The sequence below is a fragment of the Erpetoichthys calabaricus genome, chromosome 12, assembly GCF_900747795.2.
Source record: "Erpetoichthys calabaricus chromosome 12, fErpCal1.3, whole genome shotgun sequence".
NCBI lineage: Eukaryota > Metazoa > Chordata > Cladistia > Polypteriformes > Polypteridae > Erpetoichthys > Erpetoichthys calabaricus.
Genome location: NC_041405.2, coordinates 125,938,532 through 125,959,491, shown reverse-complemented (window position 1 = coordinate 125,959,491; position 20,960 = coordinate 125,938,532). Strand labels below are relative to the sequence as shown.

Here is a 20,960-nt window from a genome sequence, read left to right as displayed (position 1 = left end):
AATCCTATGACATAAACATATCAAAGTTTCTGTTTAGTTTAATCCAGTTGTTTGATAAAGATATTTTGAAACAGTGTGATCTGGTGGTGTGGTGACTGGTGTTCATCTGGGGTTCGGACAGGGAATGGATTTCATTTACTTTACAAAGGACTTAATGTATTTTCCTAATTGAAAAACATCATTGACATTTTAAGTACTTAATATGGGTAATACTCAACAATCCAGAAATGCATGGGCACATGCAAATCCCACATGGCGCTCGCTGTAAGGAAGAGCTGTTTGCTACCACAGTGCCTATTTTTTTTAAAAACATCTGTACTAAACTTTAACCCGATTTAAAACTAAATACATGTTCATAACATTTGTTGAAATTTTGTCTGTTGATTGCAAGCTATGTACCTTGATCTGTCCCTTAATAGGTATTACTAGAAGACTGATGCAAGTACATACATGACTTTTTTTTCTCTTTCTCTAATTTTAATGAGCTACTCATCCATACTTCCTGTAAAAACATTTCCAAAACCTTTTTTTTTTTTCTGCTAGCATTTTGAGTGTTACTGTTGATTTGAGTGGAACAAGCGTTTGGTCGAAAAAGCTCAGCTATGAATAGTGTCACTGAAAACAATAGAAGTTTAGGAGCATTCTAATATATTTCTAAAATGCTAGAAAAACACTTAAGCATGAAAGGGCCTTATAGCTGCTTATCTGTAGAACTGTGGTAGCTCACCTTGTTTTTTGACATTATCTGGCATTATAGAAACATGCAGCTTGAAAACAACAGCAGGCCCAGAGCAAATCTTTGTTTTATACCATATACAATATTATGGACCTCCAAACTGTAGTCATAACTAACAGAATTTTCTACTTGTTAAATAAAACTGAAACCAATTTAAAGATGCTACCAGTGAGACCAACTCTTTGTCTAAGGTGGTTTATAAGAAAACTGTGGTCCATGGTGTCAAATTCTACACTCCTGTCTTAAAGAACAAGAAAAGACATGTGGCCTCTGTCAGCATTAACCTGGAAGTCCCCTACTACTTTAACCATTGCAGTTTCTCAACTATGATTTGTTCTGAAACCTGACTGGAAGTCATTGGAAATAGAATGTTCAAGTAATCTTTTAATTGCTAAAAACTGCTTTTTTTACTTAGAATTTTCTAACCTACATTTCCTAAAGTTGTAAAAGACAAGGAGTCTAAATTATTTTTCTTGAGCAGGGGTTTAACAACTGTTGTCTTTAGAAAATCTGGTAAGACCCCTTATCTAATGATCAGTTAACTACTGTATGTACAGTACACTATCAATAAGAACAAGATTTTATTTTTTTTGTTAAAGCCAATTGGAACTGGATGAAAGTTATAGTAGAGAAATTATTGTTCATTCCACATTCTTTGATTTCAGAAATCAAACTATGCACATAATGGGGCTTTAGTCTATGCTTAATATTGGTGTTAGAACAACCCCCAACCCCCTGTCATCATTAATACAATTTGAAAGTGTTAAGCATACATTTAAGAGTTGTTGCCATGCCTTTTTTTTGGCAAATGCAACTATGGAGAGTACTTGCACTAATGTTATGAATAAGAGCAATGTTTGAAAAATAAGACTCATTCCTGAATACATTTTTGTGCATTTGCACATTGCATTTTAACCCTACTGTTAAAATAATAATCAACCACATAAGCAAATGCCAAATTAGTTTCCCGCTGCATTCCTGTTTCATCTTTGTCAACTACAAAGACATTAAAATGTAAAATGTTGCCCAGAACACATATTGTCCTGATATATGTTGTAAAGGTTGCTTCAGGGCGACAATACTTTGGGCCAGTTTAATGATTTACAATTTGCGTTTTTATTGTGAGCAAATATAATTTCTTTGTTTTTAGAGAACAAACTAACACTTAGTAGGAAAGAACTGATAGCTTTTTTAGGAGTGTTGGTTGAAACCTGTTGAATGAGTAAGAGTTAGTTAGGGAGACCTTAATTCTTTTCTATTCAAGTTATTTTTCTATTATAGTTGATGAAAACTCAGCGAGTCCAGCTGATGAAGCAAATGAAAGAAGATGCTGAAAAGTTCCGCTTGTGGAAGCAGAAAAAAGATAAAGAAGTATTACAGCTAAAAGAAAAAGTGAGTCTGGCTATGTTCATTTATGATATTGATAAATATAGTGAAACTATGATGCATTTGTATATTGTAGGAGTGAATGAATATCCATTGATATTCACTATTCTCCACCCCCATTTAAAGGATAACTTTGGTATTTTTAGGTCCTTCAGAATCATGCTATATATTAATTTGCCACTTGAAATTGCATATGAAAGTGTTTATAAATGATAGCCTGCTCTTGTGTTAAATGATACCACGGTCCTAATGTAAAAAAAAAAAAAAAGCATCACAACTTGTTCATTTTTTTGCCAGAAGTGTTACCAAGTCTTGATCCGCATCTTGGACAGTGCCTGTGGGTTCACTCACTAAACATTGTTCTTAGTTTTTGTTATATCCTCCTCAAGAGCGACTTGGTATATGCTGTGTAGTTTGATATTTGGTTTGTGCTGCATCACCTGGTTTCATTGCGGTCTGGTTCTACCTCATACACTGTCATTTTCATTTTCTCATTAGACATGTATAAACAAAAGCAGTCCACTCTGCTTACACTCATCCACAGCCACTAGATGGCACATGCATGCACTTTAAATACTTTTCAGTGCTTGTATATACCTCAGTTCTCACTACAAAAGATGTGTGTTTGTGTGTGTTTATGTATGGAGTAGTCCACTCTGCTCACGCTCAACCACACCCACGGCAGTTATTGTGAATTCTACAGAAGATGTAGAAGCTTATACAAGTGTGAGTTACACTTGGTTAGATGGCACGTCTATGCACTTTTAAATTTATTTTCGACACTTGCATGCACCTCACTAATCTTTCAACCAAAGCAGACAAACTTTGTGGTAGATGCCCACATGCGTTTGGCTGACACAAGTTCCATCCTGTCCCGCTAAATTTGTGCCACAGCTGCACTCGACTACACATCTATCTTGAACAAGATAAGACCTCTGCAAGTTCACCAGTATGGTAAAATCTGTTGGGGAGTCTTTGGGTTGTTTTTTTGTCCCAAAGCTAGTTATTTTGGATCTTGCGTGCACATGACATAGAAGATGTGTAATGCTGAGCAAGGTTAATATAGTTAACGAAAACTAAAATCAAAACTTAAACTATTAATAAAAAAACATTTTTGAAACTTAAATAAAATAACAAACCCGAAATGTAAAACTAAACAGAACTATTAAAGTAACTGAAATAAAATAATTACTTACAAAAATGTTTTTAGTTTTCATAATAACTGGACTTGTACAAAGGGCTAACCTGAGCTGCAGGGGTCCCGAAATTAATCAAAATATGTTAAAAATTTCATATGTGGTTTCTGAATAAACATTTCTACCGTTAGTCTTTAATCCTTGTAACTTTTAACTCTAAAGCAAAAAGTAATCCACCATATATTCATCCAGTAAACGGCGGTTGGTCATGGAGGGTGGGTGTTCACGCAACATTTGCGGTGACAGAGCAAGCTGAATATGGCTGTGTAAATCGTGTGACGAAGAAAGTTATTTATTCTGTGATGATGATAACATTTCTTCAGGAGCTGATCGTGACAGCATGATACATTCTGTTCCAAGTGTTAATGAAGCATCCAGGATTTTGTTTTGAATGTGTTCGGCAACTTTCAAAGCTGCCGTTTACTGGATCTCTGGGGGTGAAGAGAGAAGTATTAGGTACAGGTAATCCCTTACAGAATTTCAGTCTGTTCATAAATGATGGCATGTTAGCTGTCTGACTGAGCCCTTAGATATAGTATGTAGACAGCAATTAATTCAGCAGCACACACTAAACTAAATTCCAGGCTGCATGAGTAGGATGTCTGTTATGACATGAGCTGAAAAAATGAAATGAGCTGCCACATTTCTTTGAATTATATCTTGATATACTAGAAGCACAAACGCCTGAAGTCGGAATGTACTGGGCAACAAAACCTTTACCGTATGGCCAGAAAAAGCATGAGTGAGCAGTGTTTCAGTTTATTTCTCAGGTGTCTGTTTGTTGACAATAATTGACCTGTCACTTCGCACAGGAGAAATCCTTTTTGAAAATAAAACAGCACTGATTGAGAGACTGACTAGGTCAACATAAAAGATCAGCATATTGTTGCTGAACAATAACCTTTGCTTTAAAAAGGTCGTTTAACAGCGAAGCAGTACAAACCTTCTAAAATTCCTGCGTTGGAAACAGTGGGTAAAAAACTAAACCTACTAATGTGTTTTTATATTTATTCTGTAGAGTCATCCCTCACCTATCGTGGGGGTTACGTTCCAGAGCCCCCAGCGATAGGTGAAAATCCGCGAAGTAGCGACCTTATATTTTATTATTTATACATATATATATATATATATATATTATATATATATATAATATTTTAAGGCTTTATAAACCCTTCCCACAGTCTTATAAACCTTACCGCCTTATTATGCCCAGTTACAACTCATTTTGCACCCTGGTTAAAGGACACTGTGGCTTATATTCTTTTCTTCCTCCTTTTTAAATAAAAAGAACAGTGGACTCATTGATGCCGTAATGGCATCCTACAGCGGTGTAGCTGTTCCTTTCTTTCAACATATCCAAACCTTTTACCTTTTCAGCAATCGTTCGCATCTTCCATTGGCGCTTGGGCACAGCCCCTGAAGCAGGAGCAGATCATTTTGGAGTCATAACGAAGAGCTTGACTATGCACAAAGATAAACACAAAAGAGCACAAAAGTTAACTCTTTACACAGCGAAACACATTGATGTTGAATGAGCGAGACGAGACTTCCTGGTTAACACAGCGGAATCTAATTCGGTGCACCGTCGCTGAGCCAATCAGCACACAGGAACTTAACTGCATGCTCTGATTGGGTAGCTTCTCAGCCATCTGCCAATAGCGTCCCTTGTATGAAATCAACTGGGCAAACCAACTGAGGAAGCATGTACCAGAAGTAAAAAGACCCATTGTCCACAGAAACCCGCGAATCAGTGAAAAAATCTGCGTTATATATTTAGATATGCTTACATATAAAATCCGCGAAAGTTGAAGCGCGATATAGCGAGGGATTACTGTATTTAACATTCACAGCTCAAAATACCTTATACTGTCAAAATAATCTGGTGTCAGAATTACAATTGGGTCCATAAATATTTGGACAGACAACTTTTTTCTATTTTTGGTTCTGTACATTACCACAATGAATTTTAAATGAAACCACTCAGATGGAGTTGAAGTGTAGACTTTCAGCTTTAATTCAGTTGGGTAAACAAAATAGTTTGCATAAAAATGTGAGGCAACTAAAGCATTTTTTTAACACAATCCATTAAGTTCAGGGACTCAAAAGTAATTGGACAAATGAAATAACTGGAAATAAAATGTTTATTTCTAATACTTGGTTGAAAACCCTTTGCTGGCAATGACAGCCTGAAGTCTTGAACTCATGGACATCACCAGATGCTGGGTTTCCTCCTTTTTAATGCTCTGCCAGGCCTTTACTGCAGCGGCTTTCAGTTGCTGTTTGTTTGTGGGCCTTTCTGTCTGAAGTTTAGTCTTCAACAAGTGAAATGCATGCTCAATTGGGTTAAGATCAGGTGACTGACTTGGCCATTCAAGAATTTTCCACTTCTTTGCTTTAATAAACTCCTGGGTTGCTTTGGCTGTATGTTTTGGGTCATTGTCCATCTGTATCATGAAACGCCGCCCAATCAGTTCGACTGCATTTAGCTGGATTTGAGCAGACAGTATGTCTCTGAACACCTCAGAATTAATTCGGCTGCTTCTGTCCTGTGTCACATCATCAGTAATCACTAGTGTCCCAGTGCCACTGGCAGCCATGCACGCCCAAGCCATCACACTGCCTCCACTGTGTTTTACAGATAATGTGGTATGCTTTGGATAATGAGCTGCTCCACGCCTTCTCCATACTTTTTTTCTTGCCATCATTCTGGTAGAGGTTGATCTTGGTTTCATCTGTCAAAAGAATGTTTTTCCAGAACTGTGCTAGCTTTTTTAGATGTTCTTTAGCAAAGTCCAATCTAACCTTTCTATTCTTGAGGCTTATGAGTGGCTTGCACCCTGTGTATTTACTTTCATGCTGTCTTCTCTTTATGGTTGACTTGGATATCGATACGCCTACCCCCTGGAGAGTGTTGTTCACTTGGTTGGCTGTTGTGAAGTGGTTTCTCTTCACCATGGAAATGATTCTGCGATCATCCACCACTGTTGTCTTCCGTGGACGTCCAGGTCTTTTTGCGTTGCTGAGTTCACCAGTGCTTGCTTTCTTTCTCGGGATGTACCAAACTAGATTTTGCCACTCGTAATATTGTAGCAATTTCTCGGATGGGTTTTTTGTGTTTTCGCAGCTGAAGGATGGCTTCTTTCACCTGCATGGAGAGCTCCTTTGACCGCATGTTGTCTGTCCACAGCAAAATCTTCCACATGCAAGCACCACACCTCAAATCAACTCCAGGCCTTTTATCTGCTTAACTGATAATGACATAACGATGGACTTGCCCACACCTGCCCATGAAATAGGCTTTGAGTCAATTGTCCAATTACTTTTGAGCCCCTGAAATGAAGGGATTGTGTTTATATAAAAAAAAAAAAAGCTTTAGTTGCCTCACATTTTTATGCAATCGTTTTGTTCACCCCACTGAATTAAACCTGAAAGTCTGCACTTCGACTGCATCGGAGTGGTTTCATTTAAAATTCATTGTGGTAATGTACAGAACCAAAATTTAGAAAAAGTTGTCCAAATATTTATGGACCTAACTGTATGTTTTAAAGCCTTTGTCTCCTTCTTTTCAATCTCTCTCTCTCAAAATAGTTTAAATATCCCTTTTTTTGTTCTTAATATCAGCCATGTCATATATATTGCATATACTGTATATACAGGGTGAGTCAAAATTATGTTAACACTAATGGCACTGCTATGTTATATACTTGTATACCATTTTTTGTGGTCAGTTTATGTGCCACATATGGTACATGTGTTGAATATTATGGCAAACAGGTTTTGACATTCTTGTAAATCCTCTTGCACATTTGAAGTATGTTTTGTGAATAAATTGTTTCCACCTAAATTTAGACAGACGGGTAAAACACTGAGCAGAAAATCTCCAGGCCGTCCTCAGACTGTACAAATGCCTAAAACATCCAAGCTGTAAGGGCATCAATTTTGCAGTCTCCTTCAGTGTGCAAACATGTTTCTACTTTAGGCATTTCCAACACGTCTTTGAGGAGGATTTTACATGAGGGCCACAATTTCCATCCATAGAAAATAATGGTAGTGCAGGAACTCAATGAGAGAGAGTGGGAGAGCCATAGAGAGTTGTACACAAATGTTCTGCAAACAGCTCAAGCTGCCATCGGTACATTTTCATTTGAATGGTTGTGTAAATAAGCAAAACTTTAGCTATCGGGCTGAAACCAGCCCTCATGAACTTCATCTGGGACCCCCACATAGTGAGTGTGTTACAGTTTGGTGTGCCGTTGTGGAACTTCGCATTGTCGGCCCTTACTTATTTGAGGCAGAAGGAGCAATGGTCACAGTCACTTCGGAATGTTACATTGTAATGTTAGAACTTTTTGCGGCCACAACTGGAAGAAATGGATCTGGTGGATGCCTGGTTTCAGCAGGATGGAGCAACAGCTCATATGGCGCTGAGATCCATGCAAGCTGATCTCCCTGTGCAGTGATGTTGAGTGGCTTTCACGTTTGCCTGATCTTGCTCTGTGTGATTTCTTCTTGTGGGGCAATCTCAAGTCGAAGGTTTACACACACACGACCCCAAATCCTTGAAGTCCTCAAGGATGCTATTCACCACGAAATCACTGCTATTCCCCTTGAAATGGACGAACGAGTCATGTGAGCATTCAGAATCCTCTTGAAGAGTGTATTGTTAATGATGGCCACCACCTTAAAGATATTTTTAAAACACAGTGGAAAAAAATGTATTTTGTACACCCTTTCTTGTTTCGTAATGAAATTTATTTTATCTTGTACCATTTTTGTAGAATAAATGTTTGAATTGTTGAACTTCTTTTTGGCTTACCCTGTATTTTCTTTGTTTCCCTTAATACAGCTAGGTGGGGTCTGCAAACTGATTCAAGCCTAAGTGCATTGTTCTTCCTATGCCAACATGATTTCCATAATCACATATGTCAGAACATAATAGAATCTTTTATTTTTTTTAGTATATCTTCAGTCCTGCAGGTGGCAAAAGTCTGCCTATAATTTGTATGGGTCTGAGATGGAATCGGAGATCAATACGGCTGGTAGAAACAAAGAACAGTATGAGAGATTTTTGAATATAATACTGAAGACATTAATTGTAAGCACATTGTCTTGGTGCAGGATATAGTGTGTGCTATTTAGAGTAAAAAATCCTCAAACCTTAATATTCGCCTAAATTTCCTCACAAATTGGCCCATTCTGGGCAAGAAAAGGAAAATATGAAATGTGCCAACAGTCAACGCACATTTGTTCAGCACAAATGACATAGAAAATATTGTAAAAATTACGAAATTGTTCATATTCAGTATGTGGTTTTGATTGTGCTTGTTTGTATCAGACGGAAACAATCCCAGATAGTAAACTATGTAGTGTAGTAAGCTCCCACTAACATTAAACTCCTATCCAAACCCGTTAAGTGTACAGTCCTGTCTGATTGTGACACAAAACTAAGCTCCTGTAGTCACTTTTTTGCCATATCATTATTACTAAAACTGAAAATATTAATGTATATATAATATATATGTATATATACTGTGTGTGTGTGTGTATATATACAGTGGAACCTCGGTTTGCGAGTAACTTGGTTTATGAGTGTTTTGCAAGACGAGCAAAAATTTTTAATAAATATTAACTTGATAAACGAGCGAGGTCTTGCAGTACGAGTAGTATGTATACGCTTTGTCTGCTGAGCGTCATGTGATCACAACTGAGCTGATGGTTCTTCTCTCTCTCGCTGCGGGATTGTGGGCAATCGTCTCCTATTCTCCGTCAGAGTCGGCGTGCCTCACTCATAATAAACATCCATACAAGCGCATACTGTTTACTACAGCATTAGCATTGTGACTCTGTGTGCTCGCACACACTCGTGTGTGTGTATGTGCTCGCGCGCACGTGTGTGCTGTGACGTGCGAGTCCCCATCTTACAACCTAAAACACGAAGCTGAGTCTCAGTACTTTAGCAACACCAGCTTTATTCAGCTTGAAACAGCAACAGCGCGTTTATTTATACACAGACACAGCAGTCAGGCAGGGCCCTGTACATTTATAATGTTTCTTGTTCCTTGTATCACCCATCGACAGCAGGCGCTTATAGCATGTCCGCGATCTTTTCGGATTCGCTTTTACGGCGAACTGCTACAGCGCTGGGAGACTGCGATTGCTTTGGAATGCTCTTCCGCGTGTCGTCCCGTCGGGTGCAATCCCACAAGAGTTTAGAAACTCACTCATACCAGCCATGATTCTTTTCAAAGGTAAAGTGCAGGTTAATTTGTTTTATGTATTTTTACTTTATATTTTGTATTAATCATTTTTATATGAATAGTTTTGGGTTGTGGAACAAATCATCTGAGTTTCCATTATTTTTTATGGGGAAATTCACTTTGATATACGAGTGCTTTGGACCACGAGCACGTTTCCGGAACGAATTATGCTCGCAAACCGAGGTTCCACTGTATATATGTATATATAGAGATATATATAATATGTGTGTGTGTAAAATAGAAACGTGTTTTTTAAATAAAAACTAAAAATACAAGTTAAAGGAAAACTACAATAAGCTTGATGCTGAGTGTTGATTGGCCCTGGAAACGTAGCATTGATGTGCAGGTGATTTGCAAAACTTCACCCACACCACCTGCTGTGAGCAAAAAATGTATCCTTACTTCAAGAAAACTGTACCAAAATTCAGTGATAATATGCAGTAAAGAAATCATGGGTTCATATCCCAGGTCCTCCCTGCGTGGTAGCACTTTGAATATTGACAAAAGCTCTATGTAAATGTAAAGTAGTACTATTATTAAAATGTAATATTCCCAGTTTTATTTTTTTTGTCACAAGCGCACCTCAAATGCAGAAAGCTAATTTGCTTAAGTTGAAAAATTTCCTGCTTCAAATTGGGGGTATTAAGCACATTTTGAAGCATTTGTTTTCACTTTGAGACCCTGGTATCATCAGCCTCCATTATGCAAGTGTAGGTCAGGTTTTTTTATTTTTTTTATTTTAATTTTATAAACAATGCTTCACTTTAAAATACTATTTCATGTGGCCAACTACTATATACCTTGATTGTAAAGAGTCACTTTGACTTGAAAAATACCAAATCCTTTAATAATTGTTTTTTCTGATATAAAATATTTGATATCATACAAAACATAAGAAAACCAGAGGTAAAATCAAGAATATTTTTTGTCCTTTAAGCGCATTCTAATTCTGAACAAGTAAAACAAATAAGCAGCTTTTTTTTTTTCTTTAACAATTTTCAACATATTGTGTCTGTTTCCACAAAGTCACATAGTGCATTCTTGAGTGTTCCCCATACACTTTGAGTATTTGCTGTTTTAAGTGCAATAACACTAAGTACTATAGTAGGTTTTAGTTAAACATTGGCTTAATTTGTCTTTAAAAGTTTGTGACTTATTTTGAGATTTGAGCGATGTCTATTAGTGAGAGAGAACCACTGCACCCATCACATGGAATATATACTGTCAATAAGCATTTATTGGCAAGTCCTTCTGGAACTAGGTAAATATTTTTTAATGTGTGCTGATATGAGATAAACCATTATCAGAATAATTTTCAATATTTAACACAACTTAAGTATGAACTCTGAATTATTCTTTTTTATTAGCAAAAAGACAAACGGTAGCCTGGAAGCAAATCGTAAAACTTGAAACAAATATGCAACCTTATTCAGTGGTGGTTTGCAGATTTTTTTTTCTTTCTAACGCTCTTCCTCTTTCTCCAGCTTCTTTGCTAATTTTAGTTTTTACTATAACCTGTAGGATCGAAAGAGGCAGTATGAGATGCTGAAGCTAGAAAGAGATTTTCAGAAACAAGCCAATGTTCTAAGAAGAAAGACTGAAGAGGTGAGATTATAATGCTTTTCATTCTGTAATGTTTTTACAAATCTGAGTATTTTCCATAGGTTTAATTTTGTGTGCAAGTCTCCTGCTTCCCATTCTTTTGTGTTATCCTGTAAATGCCAACAATATTCTTGGTTTATTGTTGCTAAGGAACAAAGAACTAACAGATTGTTTGCGTGTGGGTTCTGTTGGTGATGGTTGTGTTTTTTTTGTTTTTTTTATATTTCTTGTATATCTTGCTGTCCTCATCTTTTTTTGATACAAGGTGTATCAAATGCCCTTAAGATATATTGGGTCCGTTTGTGCTGATTAGTTTATGGTCAGTATGCTTTATTACAAAGCAATATCAAAGGATTCCATTCATTTTGTTTCACAGTACTTTTAGTTGGAAAGGAGAACTGCTTATTTGCCATATTAGTTTGTCTTGAACTTTAACCTAAAATAAATACAGTGATTGCTAGTGCCCCAAACTAAATCTCCTGTATTCAAGGTAATGGGGATGTGTTATTGTAGTGATTGGGAAGCACAGCTTTTATCCTGACATTGTTATAACTAAAATTAAAAGTCTATTTTATCAGACAAAAACAACAAATGCTTTTTATTATTGTATTAGCCCTGCAATATCCGAGGCTTATTACTAGAAATTTGGTATGAAAACTGTAACTTGTCACATTTTATTTTAAAGATGCCAAATGTTGTAAAAACACTGGCTCTTTAATTTCAAAATGCAGGGAATGTAATGACACAGTAGGCTAGCACTGGGGTAAGCACATACTGTAGTTAAGAATTTTTAATGGTCTTTTAAATTGTCTTTAAGGCTGCAGCTGCAAACAAACGACTAAAAGATGCTTTGCAGAAAAGAAGTGAGGCTGCAGAGAAAAGGAAAGATGGTCAAAACCGAGGATTTGAAGGAGCAGCTGCTAGAGTAAAGGTATTGGTTGATTAAGAGCATTGTTTGTTTATACAATAATTAGGCCTAATTCAATGGAGTAGTTACAGTAAGTATACACAACTAAACATCGTAAATTCCTATGAATTTATAACTCTAACAATACTGAACTGCATACCAAGATTCTCTTAGGTGTGTGTGTTTCTGAAGTAGCTGCCCAGGTTAATGTAGTGTGCCATGTGATAGTGACAGTGCATTATTGGTGAATAAAACGGACTATTCAAATTTATGATAGTAGAACGTTTACATAAAACTGAAGGAACATTTTCCAAGTGTTTAACTGGTTTCTGTAGCATACTTGGTGTAGACTATTATTGTGATGTGTTGGTAGTAATATGAAACGCTGAATGCTACATGTTACTACCAACTTTGTAGAAGATTCTGCAAATTTCAGGTTACTAGAGTAGACATGCCAAATGAACTATAATATGGTAACAGTTAGGTAAAGACTTAGCAGGAGCATTTATTTTTGTGCCAACACATATACTTTGAGCAAGACCACAATTAAAAATAATTGCAATACCAGAACATTAACTGAAATTAATGACATCTTTATGACCATTCTGATTATTAGCATAAGTTTTACATTTTCCTGATAGAAATATATTGAGAATTGTGTAGCTATGGGTGAGAATTTTATTAAAGCCCAACTTTCACAATAATAGTATAGTTTACTGTGTATTCCAGTGAAAAAAAATGCACGCATGTAATCTGTTTTGTCAGTAATACCTATTTGTTTTACTTTCTATTTTGCCAAAAGAATTGGTTACTGAATGAGGTTGAAGTGTTGGTAAGTACAGAAGAGGCTCGGCGTCATCTTAATGACCTGTTAGAAGACAGGAAAATTCTTGCTGAAGAAAAGTCACAACTCAAACAACAGATGAATTCGGGAGAAAGATTGCCACCAAAAATAAGGGTAAGCTGATTGTTACATATATGGCCTGCGGCTATTTGTTAACATATAAAAATGTTGTACCATGTTTCATTCTGTACTTTCATTTTATACTTCTACTAATAGAAGGTTAAGTTATACAATTGTCCAGCAACAACTGATAAAAATATGAAACAGAATGTGCTTTGTCATATTGACTGCTATAATTCATTTGAATACAATTTAGTCTAACTATTCTTAACACATTTCTTTGGGGGCAGGGGTGGGTTGGACCTGAAGCACTTTTGACAACTATGCATACACTGATGGGGTAAAAAAATGTCACAAGAGCAATATCCTGAAATGGAACCGTTACTGAAGCTTTTTATTTTAAAAACACGCTCATGTTAAGCTTATACAGAAAGGTATTCTGGTATTTGCATCCTGAACAATGTTTAACATTCCCACTTTTGAGCCCTACAGTGGAACTTTCCTTGTTTTGATAATAGGCATTTGATGTGATAGTGTTGACGGTCACCAATAAGTAGTAATTTTTATTGTTCATATTTAAATATTGGCTTATGATAACTTTTAATTGCAGACAGTATTTGACACGGAAACACGCCAGTCATTAGATGTACAATTACAAAAATAAAGGAAATTCATATTAAAATGGGAGTAAAAAATGTATATTGGTTGTTTTGGTATAAGACTGAATTTTTCTTTTACTTTTATCTACCTAATTTCTGTTTTGCATTTTATAATGTTAAACATTGACATAGTTTTTATGAATTGCCTTTATTACTCTCAGAGACGCACATTTACTGTTGCTGAGTTAGAGGGAAAAGGACAACTGGAGGCTTCTATTGGAAAACAAATAGAACACTTGGAAACTGAAATGGAGCTCAGGTAAGCCAGTAATCACTACTATTAGAGTAGTGGTCACGTGCAAAAAAAAAAAAAAACAAAAGTGATCCCTTAAGACCTTAGGTCAATTAGGATGTTCTCTCAGTTCCAAATAAATTTGTATTAGTTTTGGAGCTGAATTGACTGATTTCCCATACTCCATTGGAACATTGTTTGTGACTCAGGTTATGTCATCCTTTTTTTTTTTTTTTTTTTTACAAGACAAATTTTAGAACAGATGAGTTAATGTGTGTAACTTTTCAGCCAAGATTAAAACTGTTTATGTTGGAAGAAGAAATAATACAGAATTACATCATTGTTTAGGCTTGGAATTGGTATTGGTGGTGTTGTGTGTAGATCCATGTTTCATCAAAGTAATCATGAATTCTGTTTTGTTTTTTTGTTTGGTCAAAATTTATCAGGCAAATGAAAAGACATCTTGTTCTGAGCTAAAGCTCTCAAGTTCATCTGGGTCGTCTTTCAAAACAGTATTTGTAAAATTTTTATACTGTATTGAGGATTTGTTCTGTTCTGTGTATTGACTCCCTTCTTTTTGACACCCACTGCACGCCCAACCTACCTGGAAAGGGGTCTCTTTTTGAACTGCCTTTCCCAAGGATTCTTCCATTTTTGGGGGGGGGGGGGGGGGGTTCCTTGTCTTAGAGAGTCGAGGCTGGGGGGCTGTCAAGAGGCAGGGCCTGTTAAAGCCCATTGTGGCACTTCTTGTGTGATTTTGGGCTATAATAAATTGTATTTGAAAACACAAACACAAAATACAGTAGTCAACTTTGACTTTCCTAAAGTATCCCACTGAAATGTTCTGACAGTTCTTAAAACTCCAGTCCATGCTGAGTAAACTGTATTGTAGTTCCACTTAAGAACTGTGAGAAAATGTACAGTAACTGCCAGAATCGTATAGCTGAAATTATATAATTATTATTATATAGTCAGTCCCAGTGAGAAGTTGTGGTGGTGGTTTTTTTTTTTTTTTTGGCCATAGTGCATTAGATTTTGTGTAAAATTAACAAACAATAATAGCCCAATTTTAATACTTAGGTGCTCCTTTTAAAATTTTTCTGAACTTTTTAAAATTACAGCAGTGAAATAAGTGGTAATGCAGGAAGTCTGACAGAAACATTGCTGTGGAATTACATGTTTATGCTGGAAACACTGATTTCTCTTTGACATTAAACTCTCCGATTGTGTGTCTCTCTTTTCCGATCCTTCATTAAAAATACCATTAATTCTGCCTACTGATTAACACACTCTTCTTCACACAGGAGTGCTCAGATTGCTGACTTGCAACAGAAACTGATGGATGCAGATAATGAAGAACGAGTTAAACAGCGGTGGGATAATATAACCACCATAGTAGAAGCAAAGTGTGCTCTCAAGTACTTGATGTCAGAGGTAAAACCAGTTAGCCAAATTTTTTTTTTTTTTTTTTTTTTTTTTTTTTTTTTTGAAGAATTTGAGTGCAGTTCCATAATATTGATTTTGTTATTGGAGTGTCTTGGTTAATAAACGTCTTTTTTAATTGTAGCCATTGACTTTTGTAAGTCCGTCTGGTTGGTTTTATAGTAGAGTTGGTGTAATGGTATTGAATCCTCCTATAGTCTTATGCTTCTCTTTAGCAAGATTTTTGTCTTGGTTATGAGTTCCTCTTTTAAAAGTATTCACTTTATTTTGGAACTTTAGTGAGAGAAGGTGCAAATCTTCCCAGATAAATAAATAAAACACCTGAATGTATTTTAACCCCGCAGTTACAAAAGGAATTTTTTTGTTTTTTTCGTTCATTTTCACCAATATATTGTATATTTTTGTTTTTGGTTTGACTTTATGTAATGTTAAATTTGTTGATCATTGAGAGGAAATTAGTTTTTCTTTATGTGTACGTTGTGTGTATGTGTCAAGACTGGATGATTTCCAATGCACAGTGTTGTGTGCTTGTATGCAAATAATACTGTAAGTGTTTATTTCTAATTTTGACTAATTTTATAGATTTCAAAAAATAACTTGTTTAGAAATCACAAAGTTATTATATACATGTCATGCTTTCATAATGACATTTACTTATGTTTTAGCTATTCAGTAATTCATTTTTTTTTTTTTGTTCACTTGTTTCATTTCAGCTTGTATCTGCCAAGGTTAAAACTACAAAGTTGGAAAATAGTTTAACACAGGAGAAGAACAACTACTCAGACATGCAAAGGATGTTATTTGAAGAGCGAACAATAATGGCTGAAATGGAAACTCAGCACCAGGCTCAGTTAGTAGAACTGGAACAAAGACATCAAGAAAAGGTGGGTGTGTTTTTAGAGAGAGAAAATAGTTCATTTTTATATTTTTTCTTTTAAATAGATCAGATTAAAGAGAGATTAGAAAAGAACATTAGTTTCACTGTCGGAATTATTTGTAATACTTAGATTTTATTAATTTCCAGACGTCATTGGAGTTTATGGTATTTGACTGAAATCTTTTTTTACGTTGTACCTCAGGCAGTGTTTTACATCTTTCTCTTTACTATAGGCAACTTTACTTTCTCTGCATATGCAGTTGGTATATATTGTGCTAAAAGTAATTTAAAGCTTGTATTCTGCAAGTTGTTTCATTTTTTTCCATGTAATCGATAGTAGTTATGATAGAACATACACGAACAGAGAAATTTATTAAATACTAATGGCATACTTAAAGACTGGGATGAGGTTTTTAAATTTTCATCTAAATTGTACAGCTGCAAGTCACACAAACTAATAAGCAATACAGGAAGAGACTTCATCCATTCTGATGTTTTAAGGGGCATTTGTCATGTAATCAATTTAAGTGCTTTGAGCATGGGAAAGGCGCTATATAAATTTATTATTAATTAATAATAAGTTAAAGAAAAAAATCAAAGGAAAGTTTTTCACACAGTGAAAAAAAATATATAAATGCACACTTTAATATATAAGGGTAAATCGAAAAGGAAAGGCAATTTGAAAATTTCGCAGGAACCACAGTGGATAGAAGCTGACACAGTACAACACGAAACCTACTGAAATTCCAATAGCAGAGATTGAAGGTTTTTTTTTTTTGTTTTGTTTTGTTGTTGTTTTTTTTTTTTTTTTTTTTAAGTACAAATGGTCACAGAATTCTAGGAAATAACTCTCGTGAGACACTGTTTTGCATGTTAACTATTTTACGTGCTGCATTGTATGGTGGTTACTATCTTATAAAAGAGCTCAATGTATTAACTTTCACATCATTTTCTAGCAACGTTGTTCCAGCATATGCTGAGGATTTTTGGATTGACTATGTACACTCTTAAATACCATTTTTTAAAATGTATTTCTTTAGGTATTGTATCTTCTGAGTCAGCTTCAAAACAAACCTAAAGAGGAAGAAAATCCAAACGACACTGTATCTGAGCGAGAAAAAGAGCTTTTGGAGCGTTTAAAATTCCAGGTGAGCAGATAAACATTCTGCCATTTTGTTTAAGTGTGTGTACAATATTTGTATATGCTATGATTTTTTTTTTTTTTTTTTTTACTTTTTCCTTTCCTTGTATCAGTGGTGAGGTGCTAGTCCCAGGATAATTGGGCAAAAGTCTGGAATCAACCCTGGATGGGGCATCAGTCCTTTGTTGGGCACACCCATATTCATTCTTCTGACCTGGGTTTATAGCAGACAGTTAACCTAACCATGCATGTCTTTGGAATGTGGAAGGAAAACCATAGTAGGTTTGCCCAATAGTGTGTAGTACGGCAATGTTTATATAAACATGCTTAAATTTCTGGAGAACAATGTATAATCCTGCCTTAAATAAGGTCAGTGGTGTTTGGTGATACTTGTAGTAATATTCTTCTGCCATCAGATCTTCACAAACATCTGTAGTGTCTAAAGTAAAGTTACTTGAATCAACACTGGCTTTAATCATGTCATCAACTCGGACAATGCTATTTACAGTCATAAGTTGCCTTTGTCCCTTCATCTATGGACTTTATAGTAGTGCAATAGAACAGAGCAGCTTACATTCAAAAAGCTTCATTTTTTGATGTTCTTGATAAGGCTCAGTTATTGCTAGTTTAGAAACCTGCACATCAACTCATTTTAAGGCCATTGAAGTGCATTGCAAAAATATACTGTTAATTAAAATTTTGAAAAGTTAAATCAAATTTGATTAGATTTTCTTTTCATATCTAAAGTTCTCAATATTTTAAAAAAACAATGGCTGGCTTGCAATATTTTCCAGTAAAAAAAAAAAAAACTGTTTAACCTGCATGTTTGCATTCTTTCATTAAAAAGAATATACTGTACATAATCATAACATCCTGAACAAATTAACCTGCAAGCCACATTATTGCACCGTTTGCAATTGTTGTGTTGCTCACCCTAACTTATTAATTACAGGACAAGATCATGCAAATAAACTATATTTTCCATCTAACTGATGCTTTCACTGCTGATGCATTTTGTTCCGTTATGTTTGAAGCTCAGCAATACTGCTGCAAGCAAGTCACGAAACAGCACACTTCACATTATTAAACAGCCTCCTTATCCAGATGCTGAAATGGCTCCTAACATGTAGATGACTTGCTTCAGGGTACAAAGCATTTCTCTCTGCCTTCATCTACTGCACGCTCTTTGAATGTTATTACTTACAGGTGAATGTAATTGTATTGTAAGTTTGAGTCCAGTTTGGATAGTGTTGCATGCAAAGGCATCAAAGTGGATTATGAGTTGAAATCGTTGATCTTAGGATAAGACTTTATTCGGCAGCCAGCTCCTTAAAGGAGACATTGTGTTCAAACTACCCTAAGAACTAATTTTTCTGTGATACAAGGCTGAGGCATTTCTAAACTGAAATTCTATATCCCATCCTGATCCAGTGAATAGAAAGAAAGGACATCAAAGCGACAGGCAGGCCTTTCTTTATTAAAAAAAATAAGTTTAGAAGCTCATGTGAGCACAAGCAAAGGCTCTCGATCTGTTGCCTACTGTGTGCAAACCTGGTTAAACCAAAGAGATGACACTAGATGTGTATATATTCATGTTTAGAGAGAGCAGACCCAAATGCTAAAACTGATAACAGAATTTAGTTTTTCCCTCTCATACTAATTTCCGCCTTATTTTAGACTCACTATTCGCATTTTTGAGTGGTTAACTTGTGGAGTCAATCATTAGTAAAAAGAGACATGCCTCTTAAATATATTCATTCAGAGCATTTGGGACTGATTTCTCCTACCCTCGCTGCTCTGTTCTAGGATAATGAAATTCTGAAAGTCTTTCTTACTCTCAATCTCAGATTTGCTGCTTTTTGTGTTTTAAATGTCGGACTTGTTTTCCACATTAAACACAATGGGTAATAAATGATTGTATTTTGATTCTCATTTTGTTATAATGACATTAACTTTTTAAAGAGTCTTTTTCAGGTATGCACTTTTTAATTACTTTTGCCAACACGCAGTTTTGCACACAGTCTATTCTATAGCTGTCTTCTCACATGCATTACCTAAGGTAACATGGCATAGTATTATTTTGCATCAGCTATAAGGCAATAAAGGACAAACAGTTTGTTAGTTTTGTAAGTCAATTCTTGAATACTTGCTCACGCCCACAGCACCAGCAGGCACTCAACTGGCTTACTGAGACAAAGTTGAGGTCTTTCAATTTCTGATTCAGAGTTGCATGTAATAGATTGTGGATCTGTACAGCACAAAATGGAGTCTTGTATAGTTCATCTGGTACTCCTTCATTACAAAAAATATTTATATAATCTGGGCGGCACGGTGGCGCAGTGGGTAGCGCTGCTGCCTCGCAGTTGGGAGACCTGGGGACCTGGGTTCGATTCCCGGGTCCTCCCTGCGTGGAGTTTGCATGTTCTCCCCGTGTCTGCGTGGGTTTCCTCCGGGCGCTCCGGTTTCCTCCCACAATCCAAAGACATGCAGGTTAGGTGGATTGGCGATTCTAAATTGGCCCTAGTGTGTGCTTGGTGTGTGGGTGTGTTTGTGTGTGTCCTGCGGTGGGTTGGCACCCTGCCCGGGATTGGTTCCCTGCCTTGTGCCCTGTGTTGGCTGGGATTGGCTCCAGCAGACCCCCGTGACCCTGTTTGGATTCAGCGGGTTGGAAAATGGATGGATGGATTTATATAATCTGTATCCTTATATAACCTGCACACCTTTTCCGTTTACTACATACAAAAAAGTCTATAATCTAAGAGTTAAACGGGGTTTGGGTTGACCATATCTCTTGAAATACCTTTTTTCATGGACTAGATCAAAAAATGTACTTCCAGGTGAAAAAAATGTACTTCTCTCTACCAACTTCACTTTTCATATATGTGGTTTAATAAGTAAATTGATCATGCATTCAAAACATATAAAGGGGCACAAGAAAACATATACAGTGGAACCTCGGTTCACGAACGTCTCGGTACACGTACAACTCGGTTTACGACCAAAACGTTTGCCAAATTTTTGCCTCGGTTCACGACCACACACTTGGTATACGAACAAGCCAGTTTCCCTTTCGGTTTGTGTGCGCCGATGATTTCCGCACCTGTTGCATTGTTCTCGGTCAGACGTGCGTGCTTGCACATGCGTGCGTGCTTTCGCTCTGAACTCTTTTGAGCTCTATTTCATTTCCCTTTTGGTTTTAGCGCGCCGATTACTGTATTTAAGCACGTGTTCAGCCTCTCCCTGTTCATTGTTCTCAGTCAGACGTGCGTGCTTTACCTGTGAACTCTTTGTGCTCTACAGTATTTCATGTGCTTTTCACTTGCTTAGAAGCCATGGTTAACTGCAAAAGTGGTGAGAAGAAAGTGTTGCAATGTTACTTTTCTCTTTTTTTTTTCCAAATGTTCCTTTTTTCCCCCTGTGCTTAAAACTCATTTAAAAAGAGTGTTTACAGCGATCGGGCTGTAATGCTATTAGCATGAACTCCTGCAATGTTACTGTCTTGGTTGGCTTTTAAATTTCGTATTTGTTCAAATGTTCCTTTTTTCCCCCCTGTGCTTAAAACTCATTTAAAAAAAAAAGTGTTTATACAACGATAGGATTGTAAGGCTATAGCGCGAACT

At 36.2% G+C, this 20,960-nt stretch overlaps 1 protein-coding gene across 3 annotated transcripts in view; it reads left to right on the top strand.

The window, feature by feature from the left end:
• The window catches only part of kif4 (kinesin family member 4), a 69,695-nt gene that overhangs the window by 30,805 nt on the left and 17,930 nt on the right, over positions 1-20,960 (top strand). For all 3 annotated transcript variants that reach the window (XM_028816108.2, XM_028816107.2, XM_028816106.2), the window contains exons 18-25: positions 2,018-2,128; positions 11,097-11,180; positions 11,995-12,108; positions 12,887-13,042; positions 13,809-13,906; positions 15,184-15,313; positions 16,036-16,206; positions 17,240-17,347. In XM_028816108.2, coding sequence (XP_028671941.1) covers positions 2,018-2,128; positions 11,097-11,180; positions 11,995-12,108; positions 12,887-13,042; positions 13,809-13,906; positions 15,184-15,313; positions 16,036-16,206; positions 17,240-17,347 — 972 coding nt within the window. The remainder of the gene's footprint in view (positions 1-2,017; positions 2,129-11,096; positions 11,181-11,994; positions 12,109-12,886; positions 13,043-13,808; positions 13,907-15,183; positions 15,314-16,035; positions 16,207-17,239; positions 17,348-20,960) is intronic.